General features: G+C 48.0%; 7 protein-coding genes across 7 annotated transcripts; 4 read left to right on the forward strand and 3 right to left on the reverse strand.

The window, feature by feature from the left end:
* Window positions 1-557: 557 nt before the first annotated feature.
* Window positions 558-1,232, reverse strand: COCMIDRAFT_100849 (uncharacterized protein; the record flags this gene model as incomplete). The annotated part of the gene is made up of 1 exon (XM_007691868.1): window positions 558-1,232. A coding segment is annotated over one exon (675 nt), but the record flags the coding sequence as incomplete, so codon positions are not given.
* A 1,871-nt stretch (window positions 1,233-3,103) lies between these two features.
* On the forward strand, window positions 3,104-4,244 carry COCMIDRAFT_38634 (uncharacterized protein; the record flags this gene model as incomplete). The annotated part of the gene is made up of 3 exons (XM_007691862.1): window positions 3,104-3,131; window positions 3,212-3,814; window positions 3,868-4,244. The coding sequence occupies 3 exons, from the start codon at window positions 3,104-3,106 to the stop codon at window positions 4,242-4,244; spliced, it is 1,008 nt and encodes a 335-aa protein (XP_007690052.1).
* A 953-nt stretch (window positions 4,245-5,197) lies between these two features.
* On the forward strand, window positions 5,198-6,408 carry COCMIDRAFT_38635 (uncharacterized protein; the record flags this gene model as incomplete). The annotated part of the gene is made up of 7 exons (XM_007691863.1): window positions 5,198-5,678; window positions 5,729-5,881; window positions 5,932-6,038; window positions 6,089-6,118; window positions 6,169-6,221; window positions 6,274-6,305; window positions 6,359-6,408. The coding sequence occupies 7 exons, from the start codon at window positions 5,198-5,200 to the stop codon at window positions 6,406-6,408; spliced, it is 906 nt and encodes a 301-aa protein (XP_007690053.1).
* Window positions 6,409-6,658: 250 nt separating this feature from the next.
* On the reverse strand, window positions 6,659-7,240 carry COCMIDRAFT_100857 (uncharacterized protein; the record flags this gene model as incomplete). The annotated part of the gene is made up of 1 exon (XM_007691869.1): window positions 6,659-7,240. The coding sequence occupies one exon, from the start codon at window positions 7,238-7,240 to the stop codon at window positions 6,659-6,661; it is 582 nt and encodes a 193-aa protein (XP_007690059.1).
* A 2,228-nt stretch (window positions 7,241-9,468) lies between these two features.
* On the forward strand, window positions 9,469-10,832 carry COCMIDRAFT_28098 (glycoside hydrolase family 7 protein; the record flags this gene model as incomplete). The annotated part of the gene is made up of 2 exons (XM_007691854.1): window positions 9,469-10,071; window positions 10,179-10,832. 2 exons carry the CDS (start codon window positions 9,469-9,471, stop codon window positions 10,830-10,832), a joined length of 1,257 nt encoding a protein of 418 aa, XP_007690044.1.
* A 2,073-nt stretch (window positions 10,833-12,905) lies between these two features.
* On the forward strand, window positions 12,906-13,891 carry COCMIDRAFT_28099 (uncharacterized protein; the record flags this gene model as incomplete). The annotated part of the gene is made up of 2 exons (XM_007691855.1): window positions 12,906-13,231; window positions 13,285-13,891. The coding sequence occupies 2 exons, from the start codon at window positions 12,906-12,908 to the stop codon at window positions 13,889-13,891; spliced, it is 933 nt and encodes a 310-aa protein (XP_007690045.1).
* Window positions 13,892-15,061: 1,170 nt separating this feature from the next.
* COCMIDRAFT_100833 (uncharacterized protein) lies at window positions 15,062-18,115 on the reverse strand (the record flags this gene model as incomplete). Its single annotated transcript, XM_007691870.1, has 14 exons — window positions 15,062-15,151; window positions 15,202-15,424; window positions 15,482-15,683; window positions 15,734-15,906; window positions 15,965-16,313; window positions 16,366-16,449; window positions 16,508-16,560; window positions 16,616-16,645; window positions 16,709-16,740; window positions 16,794-16,882; window positions 16,941-17,355; window positions 17,414-17,723; window positions 17,785-17,799; window positions 17,856-18,115. 14 exons carry the CDS (start codon window positions 18,113-18,115, stop codon window positions 15,062-15,064), a joined length of 2,325 nt encoding a protein of 774 aa, XP_007690060.1.
* Between the last annotated feature and the right edge of the window lie 3,489 nt (window positions 18,116-21,604).

Here is a 21,604-nt window from a genome sequence, read left to right on the forward strand (position 1 = left end):
ACCGCCGTACTCTGCGCCACACTCGACAACATCTCCAAAAGCCTCGTATGCCTCGACTGGTACCGATGGGAGTGCGCCGCCCAGCTAAAATGCGTCCGTGTAAACGCCACGAGTGACTGAGTATATACTTGTGCCGCAGCAGAGTACTTTGCAGCCTTGATGTCGGACCAAACCTTCATCGCGTTTTGCATCTCGGTGTTGTGGATTGATACTACTGTAGCACGCGCCTTGTTGACGGCCTCGAGATCGCACGTGGTTTTCTGCCGTTGCTCGAGCAGCAACATGACGAGATTCATACGCACGCCTTTTTCGATGTCTTTGGATAGGCCCACAATGTCGTTTTGTAGGCCGATGGTACGTTGCATGCTGTTGAGCAATTTTTCGTGTAGAGGCGATGTCCAGAAACTTGAGCTAGAGTTGATGCTGCTTGTACTAATCGTCTCTTGGGCTTCTGTGCCAACCAGTGCGTGTCTCAAGATAGTAAAGAAAGGTCGGAGGCCGATTGTTACCAATCGCACTTGCAGATAGTCCTCTATGCCTGGCAACGCCGCTGTGCTTTCCAGATAAGAAGCATCTTGATTCAGTCCTTCTAGACAGTCGATGACGTCGGCAAAGACCTGAGCAAGAGTCTGAGGGGATAAAACTACTTGGCATTGCCGAATGAAGCTGCTGACGACTGCAAGTAGTTTTGCATGCCCACTTTCTGTCGGCTGGAGTGGATTTACACTTGCTGTCTGCAGCGCTTTCTTGATCCGTTCAAGTAGCAGTCCTCTTTCCAGACTCGCCATCTGTTCGAACTCGTCATCGACATCGCAAAGGAAATGAAACCAAGCCGCCATGGCTAATATACTGTTTCCAGCGTCTTTGATTGCAGGAAACGCTTTTCGCAATACAGTCACTTCCGTTGTGGCTTTCTTCCATGTCCAACCAGGGGTTTGCAGCGATGCTGGAGGTTGGAATGCGCGATAGTGGCGATGGATCAGCACAGCGAAATCGGTTGTCCCCGTATTCGATACAAGCCCAGTGGTGTCAAAGGGAGGCAGCTGAGAAAGAAGAAGTAGGCCATAGTCTGCTTCAACTTTGAGGTTGTCATGCAATCTTCCATTCGTTAAGTCCATAGTGGGTGTTTCTGCGAAGTCGTAGTCGTCTGTCGATTGATCAGATGAATGCTCGTACGAAGGAGCTGCATGGCTGTGTTTGTGCTTGGTTACACCGAAGTTTGATCTCGGCATCAAGTTGATGAATGGCATTGTGTTGTGATAGCTAATACAATGATCTTATTGTTTTGCAGCCGCGCAATTCTGCTACATATATCATGCGGGCGCATGGGTAGGTTCGCCAACCGAACATTGCGATACACTAATAGGGGTATCTAGTTAATCTTATATCAGATAGGTAGACTGATCAGTTGTTTCACTCAAGACTGACGTTCACCTTCTGTATAAGCTTTAGATATACATCTGCAACGATCAGCGTGCCAGTGCACGGGGCCGCCAGCAGCCCTGCATTGCTACTAGACGGCCCTAGGTAGTTGTATCGTATTGTTTTGCATGTTCACTATATTTATGTCCTTGGAGGATCCTCCGACCCTCTGGAGACAGTTAATAGCACTGAGAGAAGTTTATAAGGACATTGAACATCTTGCACTGGCATCCTCTTCCCTCCAATTTAGATAGTCATGTACACACCCCTGAAGCCAATTTTTCAGTCTCTGATCAGTGCAGTTGGGTTGCAATTTGATTGGTCTTATTCTATTTAATAGATGTTGTGGTGGCTGTCGTGCTACAAGGAAATGAAACTTAACCATGTCCCTCTGCCGAACAGTCAGCTTATGTCATTCCATACAACACGTGGCGATGCGCATGTACTCTTTTCCTGAATTGCCTGCTGCTATGGGAAATGTATGTTACCGTTGTGCTAGGTTATCTACTGGCGAGGGCAGGAAGCTCGTGAATATCTGGTACTTTGGCCAATGTGGGTATATTAGAGAAATGCCTTAGGAACAAATATGACGTTTCGATCCCAAATCCACCCTAGCTGTGCGATCGTTCGCACAGACAAGGAAATGCTGTCTTTAGGCCATCATCGACCGGGGCCCTCATATGTATCTATTCCTTCTGCGGAATGGTTTGCGATCTTATGCTGAATCCCAGTAAAGTATACACAACAATCAGCTGGAGCGCTGAATAGCATGTCCTTGGTTGTCATCCAGAGTTGGATGACGCACCGCTGCTTCAAACGTTCATGGCCACCGAAACCATAATCAGACTCTCGCTCAGTTTGCGCCTCAGACATAATGTCAGATCGCATGAAACCAATGGGAATGAGTCACAGATATTCCATCAGTCAGTTGGAACTGAACTTTCCTCGGTCATATCATAAAAACTGTCGTTCACACAAGACAACTTTACAAAATGGCAGAGCTACCACAATTACGCCGAATCGGACCGCCTACTAGCGCTGGTACCACCGCAAGGCGAAGCACCGTATCATGACTTAAACTCTATCGAACAGTAAGCAAGACCAACCAGACCTGCGGGGTCGCGAAAGCCTATTAACGTTACCATGACCCGTGTGTGTTGTAGATGAAAATATATTTCCTTCTACCGAAAAACCAATCATAGTTGTCAACTGGTTTGTTATTGGCTGATATACACCTCACTACACCGACAATGCAAGTCCTTGCCCCTGTCATGCCGATCTACTGAGATCCAGAAAGACAACTGCATGCGCTAGTCCGTAATAGTGCCTCCGTACCAACGCCGATTTAAACCTCATACCTACGCCGAAAACCACCTTACCCTGCCTGCTTACTACATGATCGTCGTTACAAAAAGCCCACTTTCCAACTTTCCATCGTGAGGATTGATGACGTGAGCCTCATTTACCCCTGGCATTATCTGGCACTTGGATAAAATTCTGAAAAGCAGATTGAACGGCGGACGAATTTCTATTTTAGCCGTTTCTATTATTACCACATCGTAGTTAGAAAATGTTAGAGGTATTGATCATCACATCACTCCTGTACACCTAATTGCCCTTCTCTAGGCGACCCTTTGACACCCTTTTTCCCCTTCCAAACGATCCGCTGGCCAGCTCCAAGATGGGCAACGTGGTGTCGACGTTTAATCGTAAGTCAATAATATCGTGAAAAACTAGAATTTTGCGAAAAACAGGAGGGAAAGATGTACTAACACGCATCATTTCGCAGATATCGATAGGACGGGACCGGAGTATTTTCGACTTTTCCCTCCCGTACTGCAGACTCAGAACAGACATCTGCTCAAAGGAGGCCCGCTTGCAATCTATAATGCTCCCTTCCTCATAGCCTTCCAGGGCCTTTTCCTCCAGTTGGTCTTCTGGGGCATATATGCTGGTCTCGTCGGCTTTTCAATGAAGCGCATGATGGACCTCCATTACCTGTGTCTGACATTCACAGTAACATTTCTACTGCTCTCCATTCACTTTCTTTCGGACCTAGAACTGAATTCTAGCAAGTTGATATTCTTCACGCAGCATGTTGGGATCGAATACCTCATTGCTGTTCGAGTGCTGCTGCCGTCGTCATTTGTTCGACGGTGGATTGGCTATATCTTTTTCGTCGTCTGGCTGTTGATGGTTGGGGCGACTTGTGTGATTGTTAGCAACCATGCCGTTTACTTTGCTATCGCAATGGCGAGCTTATCTGACACCTTGATATCTGTCTGTGGGCTGGTGTTAATAGGCAGGAAGCTGAAGCAAAAAAAAGCAACTCAGCTTACTGGCCACAAACTGACTGTCGAGGCTATATCTGGCCTTGGCTTCTTGATTCATGGTAATTTCTGAGCTCAACAATAGTCTCTCTCATGACTCACATGTTTCCCACAGGTCTCTCAGCTCTGCCAAATACCGTAGCCGTAGTCCTGATTCTCAAGACGCAGGACCCGTCTTATTACTTTGGAATGGTATGGACTGCGATCGCCATGGCTGGCTTGTTCTCTGCTGGACTTCAGGTACCGGTAGCAGCCATGTACTTTGAAAACATCAGTTGTTGCTGTAGGCGCCGACGACAAACATTGCCAGGAGACGTTGGATGGGAGGAATCGGAGCATCACAAGGAAATGGTAACGCTTGAAAGGGGTAAGACGGATTTGGGGAGAGGAAATGATTCCGAGACGAGTGAGCAGTCACAGATGCCGCGAAACCATGTGTACGCTGCCTTTCACTTACCACTCGGAATTGTTTCATCATATCCACAGCGATAGGGCGAGAGCAACGAGGAGGCTAGGCTTATTTTACCCAACTCTTAGCTGTAGACGTAGGAGTGTAGTATGAGTATGCTGAGTCTGTCTCCAATTGTGGACTGTTTGATAATTGAAAACATTTCGTAGGACGTGATACCTCGGCGCCATCTGTGGTAACCTGAAAGATTTCCTTCAAGTGCGGCGGTGCGATGTCGCATGGGAATGGATAGGTTTTCTATGATTGTATACATCTCTTCTGAACCATATTGGTATCGCACATGTGCATACTTCCACATTAGTAAAATACCTAAATCTCTACAGTCTAAGTGATACACAGCTTTATAGAAGAGGCGTATAATATGCAGAGTACAACAAAAGTATGAGCTAATATGTATATCTCTCTTAAATCTACTAGTAATAGTTGCAAGATTTATAATTTCTTACAATATATATAGGTTAGGTACCTTCCTTATCACGTGTTTCTATCATGCAAGGTACGACTAGGGTGTTCCGCTAATGTCCGGGTTGAGAGTCAGCAGAACTTCCAATCACGGGCATGTTGAGGGCCAACGCTGACGTGGCAAATCACGGCAGATATCACCGCACTATAGCTTTTCCTACCTTTTACAGACACCATTGGACGGCTGCAGCATTAAAGTTTCGCGAGCGGGGAGATCGCCATCAAGCTTGGTCGGGAAATATGGAAACATGCATGTACCAGGGGAAACACATGTTCCTCGCATGACACTACTTGGCATCTAGGTACTTCGGTACTCTTCACCGGAACGAACCCAGTTAGCTACAAATGATAATATCCAGGTACCCATACCATTCATTACCTATTACATGCGAAGGCCCTATTTAATAGAGGTCGTCAGAAAGGACGATGAAAGCGTAGCTGGATTTGCATTCCATCTTTCAACAACCTATCCTTGGCTGATTTTATACGCGATATCGACGCTGGTCTAGCAAATATGAAGCTCCCTGCGACAATGGTAGCTGCTATGGTAGCTCTGCCACTCGTGTCGTCCACCATCATCACCGCGTACCAAAACATCACGCTCCCAACAGCCAATACCACCCTCCTCGGGAACATTTACAATCATTGGATCTACCTTGGAAATGATACGTACGACTTGACACGCTCCATGGTCGCGCCAACGACCAAGCCCGTCACTATACCCATGACAGGATCCCGGAAACGCGCCGTCATTGAGCCCTCACGCTCTGCGCTCATCATAATCGACATGCAGAACTTCTTCCTTCACCCAGAGCTTACTCCTAGCGCTGAAGGCGGGCGGAAAGCAGTGGAGCCCACGCTTAAAATGATCGATGCTTTTCGTAGAAACGGTATGCCCGTGCTCTGGACAAACTGGGGTCTTGATGGCAAGGATCTCCGGGATCTGCCTCCTGCAGACATTTCTGGGTTTTCACGAACTAAGCGCAGCCCCACAAGTAAGTTCTTCGCAGCTTTGGTTGCTGTAAAATAGTAATAAGTGGCGTAGATTCGTTCGGTAGCGATATGGGAAAGTTGAAAGATGGCACCGAGTTGGGTCGAACGTTGATGCGGGGCGCTTGGAATGCAAGGCCGTATGGGAAATTGTACGATGCGCAAGTTCAAGGCGTCAAGGATGGTACTGACCATTACTTCAACAAGAGTAAGTTTATAAGGAGAGTGTGATGGCGGGAATGACTAATGGTGACTTAGACCGTGTGAGCGGCATGTGGGGTGCGCAAACACCGCTTGGCCTTTGGTTGGAAGAAAATCAGATCACTACTCTTTTCTTCGGAGGTGTGAACTCTGATCAATGCGTAGTATGCTGTGCGTCCCAAAAGTCTCAACAAAAAGCTAATTTGGGTTGTAGTATGGTACACTCTTAGATGCATATTTCAAGGTCAGCAGACGACATTAAGACGTTTTTATTTCGAAAGACTGACAATACAGGGATACGATACCGTTTTCGTTGATGACATCTCGGCGACCATAAGTCCGGAATAGTGAGTATTCCACGTTTCGTATAAAAGCAACAAACTGACGCCATATCACTAGTGCGGCTCAAATGGTCCGATATAATTCAGATCGTAAGTGGAGTTTAGATACCATTACACACACGTCGATACTAACATGAACCAAGTCAATGGCTTTGTATCTAACTCATCTTTGATTATACCTGCACTCTCCTAATGGCCGATCCGCGTTCCTGTAGCGAGGCTGTGGGCGTTTGTCAAACCCGAATCAGTCCGGTAATAAGCTAGATCTATCTATTATACAAGATATGTTGACCACTTCTATCTGCGAGTGCTGCGTTTGATGTTGGAGGAAGGTTTCACGCGGAGACTGCGAGAGGACGGGGTCAAGCGGAGGTCGCGTCAATCATCGTCCATGGCCTCAGTTCCTGAGTGAGGCAGCTTGTACTACACAAACAGTTAGCAGGCTACATATGTTGTGCTGTGTCAAGGGATTCTACCTTGTCAGTACTGGGCAACGGCTCTTTGACGGGCTCGACCTGAACCTGGCTCGCGCGACCGGCAGCAACATCCTCAACATTACTATCCATGTCGATGTCGAGGTCGTCTTCCATTTCCATGCCACAAATCATTTCCTGGATGTCTGCAACCTGGCATTCATCTGTGTTCGCAATGATTTCGACATAGTCCTCTAGGTCGTACTCCTCTGCTTCCTCGTTCTTTAGTGCTTTCGCTAGCTGATCAAGTGACGCGCGGACTTCAGCCATGGTCTTATCCACGTCGACGTCTTGACCCTCTAGATGGTAGCTTCGAATCAATTTCCACAATTTGTCAGCTTCTTCCAAACAGTCGCAGGCCTCGTTCAAGTCCTCAAGTGCTGAGCCTAGCAGCAGAAGCGTCTTCATCCGATGGAAACGAGGAACAACAGGGTCTTCGAGCAGCTCACGGGCACTTTCGACACAATCGTCAAGGAGCTCGTTGTCATGCAGCGCTTTGGCACTGTTGAACTCTCTGGCGAATCGAATGTCGATGTCGCGTAAGTCAGCCATGGTCGGCGAGAGAAGCAAGCGGTGTTTATGGTATGGCTTCCCGGAGAAGAAAAAAGGTGGGAGCTATGGGAGGTAGAGCGAGTAGGCAGTGAGGGCGGGCAGTGAGGGTGAATGCTGGCTGCAGACCTTTTCCGAAACACTCACCATCACAAGGCAAACGCACACGCGCAAGCGAACATGCGCAAGCGCGCAAGGAACGGTTGTCATTAGGCCGAAACTCTTCACCTGGTCAGTACTTAACTGCCACGCTCAACTACCGTTCTTACCTACTATTCTTACCTACTATTCTTAACCACTATTTTTAAGTATTACACCCAACTGCCGCAATCATTATGGAACAACGGACTGACTGCCTAGCTTTCAGCCAAACCGCCCCCATCTCCCTGGGCCTCGCCCCGCCTCGCTGTTCTCCACTTACAGAAAGCCAGTCCGCGGCGCGCCTGTCTGTGTGCCCCTTTCAGGTGTTGCTGCTGCATCGGCCTTCGCGATGCAGCCACACCAGTCGAGCATGGTAACCCCGCGCAAGGACTGTGTGGGGAAGAAGGTCGCTGATGACGGTGCTCATTTCGATGCTGACTTCGATCCTGCGACAAATAATCTTTCTGAGTCGGCTTCTGGGGAAGCCCTGTCGAATACGCCCCCATCGAAGACCGGGTCGAAGCGAACAAGCAAAATGCCTTTGCAGGCAACGGTGTTGAAGAAACAAAAGAGAAGAAGAGTTATAGTTCCAAATATTCAGGAAGTTCCTGCTACTCAGGCAGCCCCCGCTACTACTTGAGTAGCGGGGGCCAGTTCACTGGGGCTGGACTGTGGGAACATGGACATAAAGTTGGACGAGACCACAACCATCGTCAACAGCTTCCTCAAACTCGTTGACAAAAATGGGCTTCGGGTAAAGCCAGGATCCCAGCACGAGTACACACCAATCTACCTTTACACCTGAACTCACATCCTCGGGTTGCCGCTGTACGATAGCGCGAAACGCTTCTACAAGCTGATAGAGGAAGAGGTCGTTCTATATACTTACAACCGGACGAGGTTATTCTATATAACTACAACCCAAATCATGGTATGACAGGCGCAGGCGCATGCACATGGCTTACGCGCCTCGCCGGAACTCGCCTACTAGTCATGTTTCCAGCGGGACCCTGTTATCCTCACGTGGACATTACTATGTACCTGCTTTGGACTCTGTTAGTGCTCCACTACTATCACAAGACACGGACGCGCACATCGTCGCATCCTCTGACACGACACAACACATCAACGTTACCCGGCGACAGGTCTACTTGAGTGTGAACGCAACGTCTGCTTCAACTCTATCATACGAGATTCCAGATAACTACGCCGGCTAAACCTCGGAAAGGGCGCTCTAGTTGTCTGGTGTGTTTCCCGCAAAGTCTGCGTTTTGCCTCGCTTAGACTGAAACTGTTGGAAGAGCGCAGTCTTGGCCTGCAATGGCGGGCCGTGGATGCCGTAGGTGCGGTCTCTGGACCTGATCTTGAGTGTGCTTCGGACGCCAAAAAAACGCGGAAATTAACCCCAGGAGCTGGAGCCAAGGCCCTTACTCGCTACTCCGCCTTGCAGAAGACGGAAACTAATCGGACTTCGTCTAGTCGGTGGTGGTGGCGTCCTGCGTGGCTGTCATGTTCTACCGGTGCCTTCATCTGTCGCTGTTCATGGTCGCACCACACTCTCTAACACAGCTTCAACAAATTCGTATTGAAAGACCTTCATTCCAGTAGGCTGTTCATCAGCCCACACTATTTCAGCGGATTTGAGCCTCTCTCAGGGGTGCAGCATGAATTATGTCCTCTTTCGGCCAAGCGCCACTGTAGGATACCAAACCGGGTAAACGTACCGTATCGGTATAGTCACTATCCTGCGGGGCCCCACAATCAAATTTAAGTAATATATTCCACCAAGTAAAAGCTGGCGGAATAGATTGGGACAGCTTCCATGATTCTTCTCTGAGCGCCACCAAGAGCCTCTATGCCTTAACGACGATACTTGGAAATGATGGACATCACGAGGCCAATCTAGATAAGGCATTGGACCAATCGAGGCGTTGGCTAGTTTAGATGAGAAGGATACAGTCCATCACAGGAAGCAATTCCGTCCCGGGCCTTTGTCTAGAAGTACAGTATAAGTAGAGTAGGAATTCCAATTGAACAGTCTGCCACCCACCACTCCTTCAACAGCATCGACTTCTCCTCGATTAGCCCACAATGGCACGTTATGCACTTCTTGCGGCAGCCCTTTTGGGTTTCACAGTCGCCCAAACCCCAGGGACCACTCCTGAAGTACACCCCAAGCTCACCACGTGGAAGTGCACCAAGCGTGGTGGATGCAAGGCGCAGAACACTGCCATCGTCACAGACTCGGCCGCCCACCCCATCCACCAGAAGAACAACTCGACCCTGGGCTGTGGATCCTGGGGTAACGGTCCCGACCCCACAGCGTGCCCTACCAAGGAGGCTTGTGCCAAGAACTGCATTATCGAGGGCATCTCCGACTATTCAACCGTAGGCGTCTTCACCAAGGGCGCCGACCTCCGCTTGGACATGTACAGCCCTGCGGGCAACTTTGTTAGCCCTCGAGTCTACCTCCTATCTAAAGATGAGAAGAACTACGAGATGCTCCAGCTCACTGGTAACGAGCTGACCTTTGACGTTGACATGTCTAAGTTGCCCTGTGGCATGAACGGTGCCCTTTACCTTAGCGAGATGAGGGCCGACGGCGGTCGCTCCAAGCTCAATCCTAAAGGTGCTGCTTACGGTACAGGCTACTGTGACGCGCAGTGCTTCGTGACTCCCTGGATCAACGGTGAAGTAAGTACAGCCTCTTTCCCGTGCGACCACTTATGGTTTTCGACCCAACAAGACAGTTAATGATGCGGATACCTCTATTTCTCGTCAATCATGCTAATTCTTCACAGGGAAATGTCGCAAAGCAAGGTGTCTGCTGCAACGAAATGGACATCTGGGAAGCCAACAGCCGCTCCACTTCGATCGCACCGCACACATGCGGCAAGCCAAGCATTTTTGGCTGCACCGGCGATGAGTGCAGCAAGACGGGTCTTTGCGATAAGAATGGCTGCGTCGATAACCCGTACAAGACCCGCGGCGACAAGGCCTACTACGGCCTAGGCCTCAAAGTCGATACGAACCGCCCCTTCACTGTCGTTACGCAGTTCCCTGCTAAGAACGGCGTGCTTCAATCCATCGTGCGCAAATACATCCAAGATGGCGTCGTCATGGACAACGCCGTCAAGAACATCACCATGGACCAGGCGTACTGCTCTGCTCAGGGCGGCGCGGAAATGTACAACCAGCTAGGAGGCCACAAGGTTATGGGCGATGCCATGTCCCGCGGCATGGTCCTCGCCATGAGCGTCTGGTGGGACGAGGGCGGTGCCATGCAGTGGCTTGACAGCGGTGCCTCAGGCCCATGCAATGCCACCGAGGGTTTCCCCGCTGAGATCATCAAGAAGGTTAAGAACCCAACTGTGACTTTCAGCAAGATCAAGTGGGGCGAGATTGGCTCGACTTTCTCGACGAAGAAGGCGACCGAGAAGCGATGGGAAGCTTAGAGCGCTCTCGTTCCTTGGAGAGCTTGGAAAATCATTCTGTATGTATATATTAAGGATTGAATTGAATGAATGAAAGAGTACATGTTTACCAATCCTGTATCCAATCAAGTGCACGTGTCGCATCATAAGGTAGCAGGTGTGGGAAAGCATCCCTCAGCTAGAAAGCCCTACAATAGTCATGCAACCCACCGATCGCAAGACAGAATTTAGCAATACTTATGTGTTTTACAAAACTTCCAAACGCGCTCACTGACACAAAGCCATGTTGGACGTCTGGTTACAAATTGTAAGTACGTAAGCCATGCAGCTTACTTACAAGGCGCCCCCTGCAAGCTCTAAATACATGTTGTGCTGACCCCAGATTCCGACCACCAATAACAATGTTTTGACTCACGATCGTTTTTGAGTCCTTCTCCGCATCTCAGTACCGCAGCAAGATCCCTTCTTATGAGTGCGCTTCTTCGCGCGACGTGCGGATATCCGCCGCTTGAAGATGGAAATTAGTATGAGTGGGGTGCGTCATGGCTGCGAAACTAAGCTGTTCTTCCATCCCGCTAGCTGCATCAAACTGAAGGTCGAGAAATTAGAATCGTTATCCGGATTGACTCTTTTATTCTTCTGCCCGTCCGTAATGAGATAGACATCCTGGTCGCATAGCAGGATCTTTGATGGGCTAAGTAAAGACTAGAAGTTTGTTTGCAAAGATGAGAAAGGCCGGAGTGCGCTTCTCTACCACTCTAGTAGCTTCTATTAGCATGGCCCAGTGAAGGACTGTTTTGAGGTTATTCAGAACAAGCCGATCTCTACAACTCACGTGACGTCACGCGTCGTACTAGTAGGTTTTTGCCCCGTGAGTTCGTCCAACGAGTCTGGATTATTGCACTGGGACTTTGGGAAACATGCAATAGAGTATCTAAAGTACACTGTATCTACAATTTGACCGTGAAAAGCGAAGGCGTGGCGTCATTGGCAGAGTTCCCTAATCGGGCTGCATGCATCTCCGTTGTACTCGCCTATATGATTACCACACTCCAGTATGATCACCCGCTAAGGTCATCTGCATTCAACCCTCTCTAATGGACAATGATACCTGATCAGCCCACGGACGACCTTATTCAATCACATGGGCGGAGAGAGCTGTCTTGACGGTTTCCATCGGATGCCACAACAGTACAATAAATACAATCAAGTCAAGATCTGGAGGATAAATCCCAACAAATGAACTGACCAACTGCAGGACGAGGTGTCCATGGTGAGTCAAGTGCAATTCCTTACCTCTCTTGCACCGGCGATGACCGTGAATCGTCTCAGGGGATGCATGTCTCTCAGCTGGCTAGTATATCAATTTAGCCCATATTCTTTTCCAAGAAAAGGACAAATACATCGCTTTTTAAACAGCTGGCTTGGTAAGGTAGAGATGCACAACTACATTGACTGACTGGTGTCGAACTGACTACCAAGCCCGTAAAATATCAACCTTATATACGGTCAACGTTTTGATTCGGCGTTTGGCCAAAGGCATTTGTTGGATAATCCAGAGATAGTTTACTGGCTCGGTCGCCCTTTGTGTAGTAGCAAAGCTGTCTCCATAGATGTAGAGCCGAACGATATGTTATGACGATCTAGTATCGCAAAGCGGTTGATAACGGCCCGAATACTATGCGGGGATGCAGGGCTTGGCAAGAAGACAGAATCATACGATAAGCAAGGCATGGAAGCGACCAACATTTTGATTTTCCTCCGTTTCCCTACAATATTCTTCCACCATCCTTCTTTCCAAACATGCCTAAATCTGCACTTTATTAGTTTCAGTAGAAATAGATCAAACTAGTAGTTCAAAGATATATGCAACCATTCTCCACATTGTCTACTTTTGTGGCTTTAAATATGGAGTGTATACTGGTATCAAAGGCGCCATGAGTAGATCGTGCTTGTGGTTGGCTTTAGAGCGCTTCACTAGTACTCCGACATTCGTCCAGCCCAAAGCTATATAAATGGGAATCTGCCACATTAAACAATGTGACAATCCAGGAATCACCATAAGCCAAAGAAGACAGAATCAAAAACAGCAAAATGGTCAGAGTCGCTATCGCAGGTGCAACGTCAGGTATTGGTCTCGCGTTCAAGGAACAACTCGACAAGCAAACGTCTCACGAATACATCATCTTGGTCCGGAAACCACTTGATCACGACCCAAAAGCTGTTTTAGTCGACTACAATTCAACGGCTGCACTAGCAGACGCTTTGCGCGAACATGCTATACATACGGTCATCTCCGCTCTTTCAATCAGCGATGAAGCAAGTGGCGTAGCACAGCTGAGACTCATCGAAGCCGCCAACCAGTCTGAGTGCGTGCAGCGCTTCTTGCCTAGTGAATTCGGTGCTGATTACCGTGAAGGGTAAGAAATTCTAAACGCCAACCTGTTCGAGATTAATCTGAACATTGTACTAGGATCTTCGAATACATGCCCAGTTATGGCTTCAAATTCAAAGCTCGTAATCTACTCGCCAACCTGAAAATGGAGTACAGCATTGTGTCCATTGGCCTTTTTCTAGACTACTACTGTCCGCCGTCGATTCCATCAGCTCTGGATCCCAATAAAGGCGCTGCTTTGTTCATAGATCTACAGCACAGATTTGCTGCGATCCCTGGGGATGGTAGTCAGCCAATTGTGCTGACCCATAGCACTGATGCGGCCCGTTTTGTCGTGGCAATGCTCAACCTCCCATCATGGTCTCGAGATTCTTTCTTCGCTGGCGAGCGTACATCTTTGGTAGAATTCTTGCAATGCGCAGAGGATATCCTCGACGTCAAATTCAAGGTTCATTACGATGATCACGAGAAGATTGAGGCGGGGGATATAACATTGACACCCAATCTGGCGGAGCGGTTTCCCGCTGATTTCGCGAAGGGCATGGTGAAGGGACTCGCGCTCGAGTATTTGCGAGGCCGTTCAAGCCTCCCACAGGAGAAATGCAGGAATGAGATTCTTTCTGATGGAAAGAGGCTCGGAATTCAACAGGTGCTACATGCGTGGAAGGTGGCAGGGGAGGCCTGACACATATCTTCTCCCATTTATGTTCATGTACCTTATTCTTTTCGCACCAAGAAATACATATACATACAACAAACGCATTCGTACTTTAGACCCGAACAGGATGTGTGAAGGTGGCAGGTCGCTACCTTCGCCCCGCGATTTCGTTTGCGACTTGGACATTTTCTTATCTTCGGTGATGTGTTATCGCTATACGAGTCTCGCATGATGAAAGAAGTCCTGGTGCTTGAACGGCAGCTCTGGGAAAGGCTTTACCTTGCATGCGTTCTGACCGAAAGTCGATGTCGATGCAAACGCTTTAGAGGCACTGATTACATGTTTTGGACTGCTCCCCTAGCAACGGCAGTCTCTAGGCAAACTGCAAGCCTACCCCTAGATAAGATGCGAATCGAATTTTATATGCTAAAAAATGTTTAAGGGAGGGATTTGTCACGCACTAAGTAGCCGTTTCGACGGCTCGAGGAAGCGTGTTAGAGGTGGTGCAGGATACAAAAGTGACAAGGGTGACGAAAACATGCATGTATTTGAGGGCTGATGCCCTTGTAGATAATGCCTGATGGTTGATGGTTTGAATGAAACGATATACAGCACATTACATCGTGCCACCTGACTACACAAAGGACAAGGATAATATACCTAATATGTTTTCGAAGCACTCAAGTCTCTATTGTAACCCATGGGCCGACACAAAAACGCTCAATAAAACTCTGGAAATGCCATCCCCTTACTTTAGTCACTTCTCTCTAGCACCCATCTACACGCGACCCCACCATTTAGATTTGGTTGTGCCGGCTACCTTTCTCTATTCTAGTGCGGTTGCTCAAAGCGCACTCACTACAGTCATGGAAACGTGAGCTGGTTAGTGTAATGAGAAGTCGGAGTCCTACTTCTTGGGTAACTAGTAAAATCAGTAGCCGAATGAAAACCGCGCCAGACATCAGCCGAGACCACAGCAAAAGTCATCATGAATAGCATTATAATATGTGTAAAAGTACTAGAAGCTTTACTAAGGAAGTTATTGTTTGTCTACTCAATCTTTATAGCTAAGTAGTGCGTAGTTTGGGCGTTATTAAGTGGTTGTGTTGTTGTGGTAGGGTCACTTTTCATCCGGCCATCTCAGTTCCCGCAGAGCCTACCCTACCCCATTATGGCGCGCTTCGCGACATGCCGTGCCTAGGCGCGATCCGGCTTTGATCCGTCGAACGGATACTTGAGTACACTGATGGAATTCGAGTACAGCGAGAGATCTGGGTTGAGCTGGGCCTGTAGGTAAAGGGTTAGCACCAATATGTGAATATACTGGACAAACGTACCCTATCTACCGGGCAGGTAGTTTCTTGAGCTCCGTAACGAGTGATTTCTGCCTTGCCGCTCTTTGTCTTGATCAATACCTGCTGGGTGCTGGCTTGCGATGGATCTCCGGCCAAATAGTTAAAAGGTTCAATTGTCATCGCAGAATGGGCCGTAGAGAACACGGTATTCGGTAGGTCTGCAGAATTTGGAGCGTGGTGCATGCCTAAGTTGAACCACACGACACTGTAATAGGGTTAGGATATGGTGTTGTGGGGGTAGTGGTGGTGAAGGAAAACTTACATGTCCTCCTGCACGAGCGACTCCCCATTGAAGTACTCATTGAAATCCACCTGAGGATCTTCAGGAGTAAGCGAGTTGTATGCGCCGACTGCATAAATCTCATTGTCCTTTTGTCTGGTAACGTAGAGGTGGTGGGTGGTGTGGTGAGCCGCATTTTTAGTGACATCCGAATCCTCAACCGTAAGATAAGCAACACCAGCCGCTGATACGATTAGCAAACGCTACGACCTATCTCAAAGTATTGTAACGAACCTGGAACGATCCTGTAACCGGGCAATTCGCCGTACTTATTCGGCGCGTCCTTGTTGACAACGGTGTATATTGTGCCACCGTTAGGCGACCAGTTGATCTTTCCCTGATCTTCATTTTCAATGAAGCTTCTCGCAATCTTCATGGTCTTGTGCGTGCGATTCGACCATTTGTACCTTTGCAAAAGTTAACACAGCTCGTTTGATGCTAGGGTTGTGAAGGGGTTTATCATACGTCTCAGTGGTTGGCACAATAGCAGCCTTCTGGAATGAATTAGCTTCTCCCAAGATGTCGAAGTCGGCCTTAAAGGTGATGACATGGTCATGCAGGGATCCGGAGAGGCTATCATGGATCTGGAAACCATAGTCTTCGTTTTGTGCGTAGAATGCCGACGAAATATATCCCGAGGCCCGAACCGCGACTTCAATCGACCCATCGAGGGAGAACTGATATGTAATCATGTAGTCGTAGTTGCCAATAGTGAAGACTGCGCGAATATTGAACGCAATGTTCTTAGTAACAGTTGTATAACCAGCCCAGGAGTGACGCTGGATGGGAAATCCTTTATCAATCTCGAACATGCCTTGTCCTGTTAGTCCTATGGTTATGGTTGCAGGCTTTAGGAGAAGTCTTACAAAGAGCATCATTCTGCGTAAATGTAGTTTCGCCGGTAGTTTGAGACACATTGAGGTAATGGGAGTAGGCGGGGCAGTCGTAGCCTAGAGCAATTTGGATCAGTATTATGTTCAATGGGTCATTAACAGTTTTGGTGTTCACCTTTGACAAGGGAAATCATTGGGGGTCCAAAGCCACTCATGCTGTCAAAGTAACTGAGATAAACCGTTAGCAAAAGTAAGTGCATCACTAGGGATTTTGAAGCCATACCATGTGCCTGATTGTACCGGGTCGATTCCACTATTCATTAAGTCAACACATCAGCATGTTATCAAAGTATTTAGGTATCGAATATTCGCTTACGCGTAATGTGCGATGGCTTCGTCCATTCCAAACTAGATATCGATTAGCCACATTGCCAAAGAAGCGATATAAAAGCTGAGCTTACCTCGTAGAGGACCCTCTTGCCCTTGTAACGAACATCGTAGAGGCGCACGCCATTGTCGCGGGTGATGCTGACGTAGAATGAGAAATCCACTAGAAAACCATCAGCTACATGTCGAGGATTCAATGCGAGGCTTAGATATCAACTTACTCCAGGTCACATAGTTCTCCTGCTCATCAACGGTAAATCTTTCCTTGCCTGCTTGGACCGGCGCAGGCGGTGGGAGGTTATCAAAAGGCAAGGGGGTTCCAATTGTTCGTGTATGAGCCCAAGGCTCGTCCACGTTCATTCCCAAAGCCTTGAAGTTCGGCTGATTAATAACCTTGCGGAAGTCATCCAGAGTTGGGTAGAACTCGTTATTGTAGACCCAGCCAGTCACCGACCACTTGCTAGGATCGCGGCCGGTGATATCGGTTCTCATGTAGAGGCCTAGCGGCAGAAGTGAGATGGTATCGTAGATGCTTGTGACTGGAGCATTAAACCCTTGCCACATAATGACCTTGCCTTCAGACGCCGTAATCGGAGCAGCAAAAGCGAGAGGTACTTGGAGGCCATCATCAACAGTCTTTATATGCTCATATTAGCCACTCAGACATACTGCCGAGAGATCACATCAAACTTACAAGGTTCCAAAGCTTCTTTGTTACATCTTCAGCGTCCTTCATGTTCTGTAGATTGAATGTAGCATAATCAGCTGTGTCTGGGTTTACGACTGAGATCTTCGGGTTCTTTCTAGTGTTGGCAAAAGTGAAGGGCAGCACAGCCGACGCATTTGTGATTGGCAGAGGGCCAACTTTGAACTCTTGAAGATAGGCCTCCTCAGGAGCTCCGAACATTACCGCAGCTAGCGCATATCTAGTCGGAGTCCCGCTGCTGTTGGATAGCAGAGGAAGGACATCTGTCTTGTTGGGCATCATGAGCTCAACTGACATGCTGGAAATTTGGTCAGTCTTGTTATATGGGTGCACAAGTAGCTTGTTTGTTTTACACTTACATTTTGTTGTCCCGACTGTTTACTGGGTTAGTAACGTCTTTGCTGCAAACTTTTGGGCAGATCTAACTTACCTTGTAGCATTATTTGCACTCGTTAGATTGAACCCGACGGCGTCACTGTGCAGAAGAGCCAAGACGTCTTTGGTCTCTGCCGCCGTCAAGCCACCCCAGAAGTTTTTGTGCGGAGCAACAGATGGAGGCTGTTCCCCCGAACAAGAACCTTCTGCACGCTGTTCGTGAGCGCTCCTGTCGATCCGTCTTTCCGAGAAAGCATTGCCCGGGACAATGAGTCCTAGGCAGGCCGCGAGGATGGTGCTGGAGAGAAGCATCATAAGTAACCGCTGTTTTATCAGAGTAACTCTTCAGCTTGAAAGAGACGAAATCAGCGTGGTGGAACAAATATTTCAAGCAGCCTTAGGCCTTTTATATAGATAAATACAACATCGCCAAGTTAGATATCCTCAAGTACAGACTTGTGTAGTACGTCCGTACCTGAGTCAGTTGGTCGTAAAATCCCCGACGGCGACTATCGTTGAGTTCGTCGTATGATTCCCCACGGTGGCTATCATGAATCAGGGGTGTATATACAGGGTTCTCTGTTGCATATCCCACGTTCAATAGTCCACATGTTCACGGTAGATACTACTCGATACTCTGAGCTTGGCATTCCCTGAGCTTGGCATTCCCTATACTCAGTAGCGAGGTTAGAACGGAACCAAACGGAAAAGTTCCGCATTAACATTGAGTCAATCTCCCGTAATAGAAACTTCAAGCCGTAATCAACTATGTCTATCGCAATAGTTATCTAGGCTATCTTATAGTCGATAACAGAATAACTAATGGTCCATTGTAAGCATACTCACGGCCTATCCGGCTCCCGTTATCTGGTGTTCCCCGGATTAAGCAGCGATCGGCCCGATTGCCTTTTGGCCCCTCTTAAACACCCGGTACCATTTCGTAAAAAAAAACTCTCGTTTAGTCAAGGACGATGTAGGACGTAAATTTTAAACATGAAAGCGTGAACTAGGTTATTCCTTAGCTAATGAGTATCATGCAGACTGACTTCTCTACTATCCAGCCGGGATAGAAAAGTGGGTAAAGCTACTGGGTTCACGCCGGTCCGTACGCCAAGTGATAGTAGGACCGAGAGATACTATTGGCTTGTAGTAAACAGTACGGACATGATAAGGAACCACGTGGGTACATCTTGTCTTGTCTATACCATAGCCAATTAAATCCACCGGTGCGTAAGCCCGGTGCGATCCTTCGTGAACATGTCCCTAGATTTACGACTCCACATGGCCGGGGACTATTCCGATAAAGTGGGGGCTTCTGAAACGAACGCACGGTTGTTGGGATGAGCTACAACAAAGAGATTTTCTCGCTAAAAGTTAGGGAAAGGGTACGAAAGTACAGGTTGGATAAGTAGCGGGCAGAGAAGATGGCTCCTGTTCTTGTCTACGCAGGGCGTTCAAAACGAGCTTGCAGTTTACCACTGTGTGAATACTTGGTTCCTGGCAGTAGAACCATCAAGTCCAAGCCATGATTCATGGTCCATGCATACTATGCTAAACCTTTGATATGCGAGACCTTGCCATAGCACAAATAGTCAGTGTATCTATCACAATGTGAACCAATGGAGGAGAGAAAAGCGTATAACCCCCATTCCGTACCTAAAGGTCTCACCGGATCCTCCACTATCTTCCACGGCCCGTTCCATTATGTACTAGACCCTACCTCCACCTCCCGAGGTCTTCCCCGTCCTCTCCTTACCTATTTCGCTAAGCTTACCGAAGCTAAACTCCTACTCGGTAACTGAACTCCTAATCGGATTAAACGGCCGTCTGCCATCTTCCGCATTTACTTCCGATACTTCCAAGCCAGCGATTATTCCCCGCAGTGCGTTCTTCTTTGTCCGTAGAGTAGAGCCACCTACATTTAGTGTTTGAGACCAAGTCCGCATGATCGCTATTGTGGTCACCGTCGTAGTCACCTCCATGGTCGCTGGTAGGTGGTGATGGGGCGTAAGGTCGAACGCTGAGGCCCACGTGCGAAATCCTCCGAAGCGGCGCGGACTAATAGTAGTAGTAACAGGCGTTTTAAACCAGGGTTGTCGGCATAAAGACAGTCCAGGGTAGGGAGCGACCTCACTAGGTACCCGTTACCAACCGGGGAAGTGAAGCGAATGCCCGTTTCCAATCAGCAATGAAAATCAATCAGGTCATGTATACCCTTTGCATCCCAGACAGTTGTCGCTGCTTAGTTAGCTAGTTGAAGGTATGAGCCTTTTGAGCATCCCAGGTATTTCTGTTTGATGCACACCATTAGTATGACAGTAATCTTCCGGCGCATAATGTACAAAACTATTGAACAGTGATCCTTCAAAGCTTGATTACATACAATTCAAAAGTACAGTCCTTGTTCGTAATACCATATTTGTTGATACAAGTTCTTAGTTACTACATACTTAGTATATCGTTGAGGAGATTTTCCAACCGTATGCAAAGCCCCCCTCCCTCCGGAATATTTGAGTCATGATCACATCTGGCCGATATGCAGTTTCTAGAAAGCTGCATCCAAGTACTTCCAGCGCCAAGCGACAGCAGTTCAGATTGCTATTCATCATTACCGTTTAAATAATTCTCGCTGCAGGAGGAAGTTCAGGGGTATATCTCCGTTTCGATATTTGCCATATGCTGTGTGTATGGCATGATGAGAGTGTATACGATATTCACGTCGGGCACCTCAGACTAAAGGTCAGGTACATGTCGTTCACAGGTGCCTTCGAAGAGGTACATTACTTTGATAGACACTGCGATATATTGCATACCCCGCAAAACAAGGCTTTGTTCCAGCTGATGATTCACCAACCAATCGGAGTCATCTGCTTGGAGGAAGTTGTACCAGGCCGAGGTGAACGGGTTTCCTACCAGAAATGAATTTGCCAAGCAACTCGTGGGGCTCGATGCGCCTAGATCCATGCTCTTGGGGAGCTCTTGCTTTCAGCCTATACCTGTTTAGGTGGTTTCAGAGATGTCCGCTAGGCCATAAACGTATGTAAACTGATGTAAAGGGCGCGATAGTAAGTCTTATACGGCAGGTCGATTGACACGGCAATAGGCCGAGGCCACCAGGCAACAAGTGACACTCTTCACAGTTCCGACCGCATCCGGAGAGCTTTTGAGGTAAGAGAAATACGACACATGGATTCCATGTAGTGTTTGCCTGACTTTGCTTGACTAAGTATTAGGGGTTCTAGTCTTAAGAAACGGGGTCTTGGAGGCCTGTACCTGGCATTTGTACGCTTGAAACTCACGCTGACACGTGGGTCCTGGGTATCTGTACAAGGAGGCTATATTCATTGCTCACCATAGATGTGCATCGGTGTATTGAGCATGCCGCGAGTTCTGAAAATGTGTCCGTTTAGGAGAAGAATATGGATAATACCTATAAAGTTCGGGGAACCGGGTTGGAGGAGCATTTTCATTCGCGGACGAGCCACAGTATGCCCCACAGCGCTGTACAAGGCCATGCCTTTGGCACCTCCGTGAATTAATAATTTATCAATGAAATCAATTGTTTTGAAATCTGAACAAGTGCAGTAGTCCACCTCGGTCATCAGTCGCCAAGCCCTAAAACGTGACGAAGGCTGTGGTACTTGCATATGCATATTTCGAATATACATCACCCTACCCCATAGCGTCTTGTGATCTTTACATAGCACAACCCTTGAGCATAAGTTTGGTCCGAAACTCGGACAGCAAGTTGAACTGACAACTCCATATGAGATGCTCCAAGTGGTTGCACAAATAACACACGAG

The sequence above is a fragment of the Bipolaris oryzae genome (assembly GCF_000523455.1).
Source record: "Bipolaris oryzae ATCC 44560 unplaced genomic scaffold scaffold_111, whole genome shotgun sequence".
Classification (NCBI taxonomy): Eukaryota; Fungi; Ascomycota; class Dothideomycetes; order Pleosporales; family Pleosporaceae; genus Bipolaris; species Bipolaris oryzae.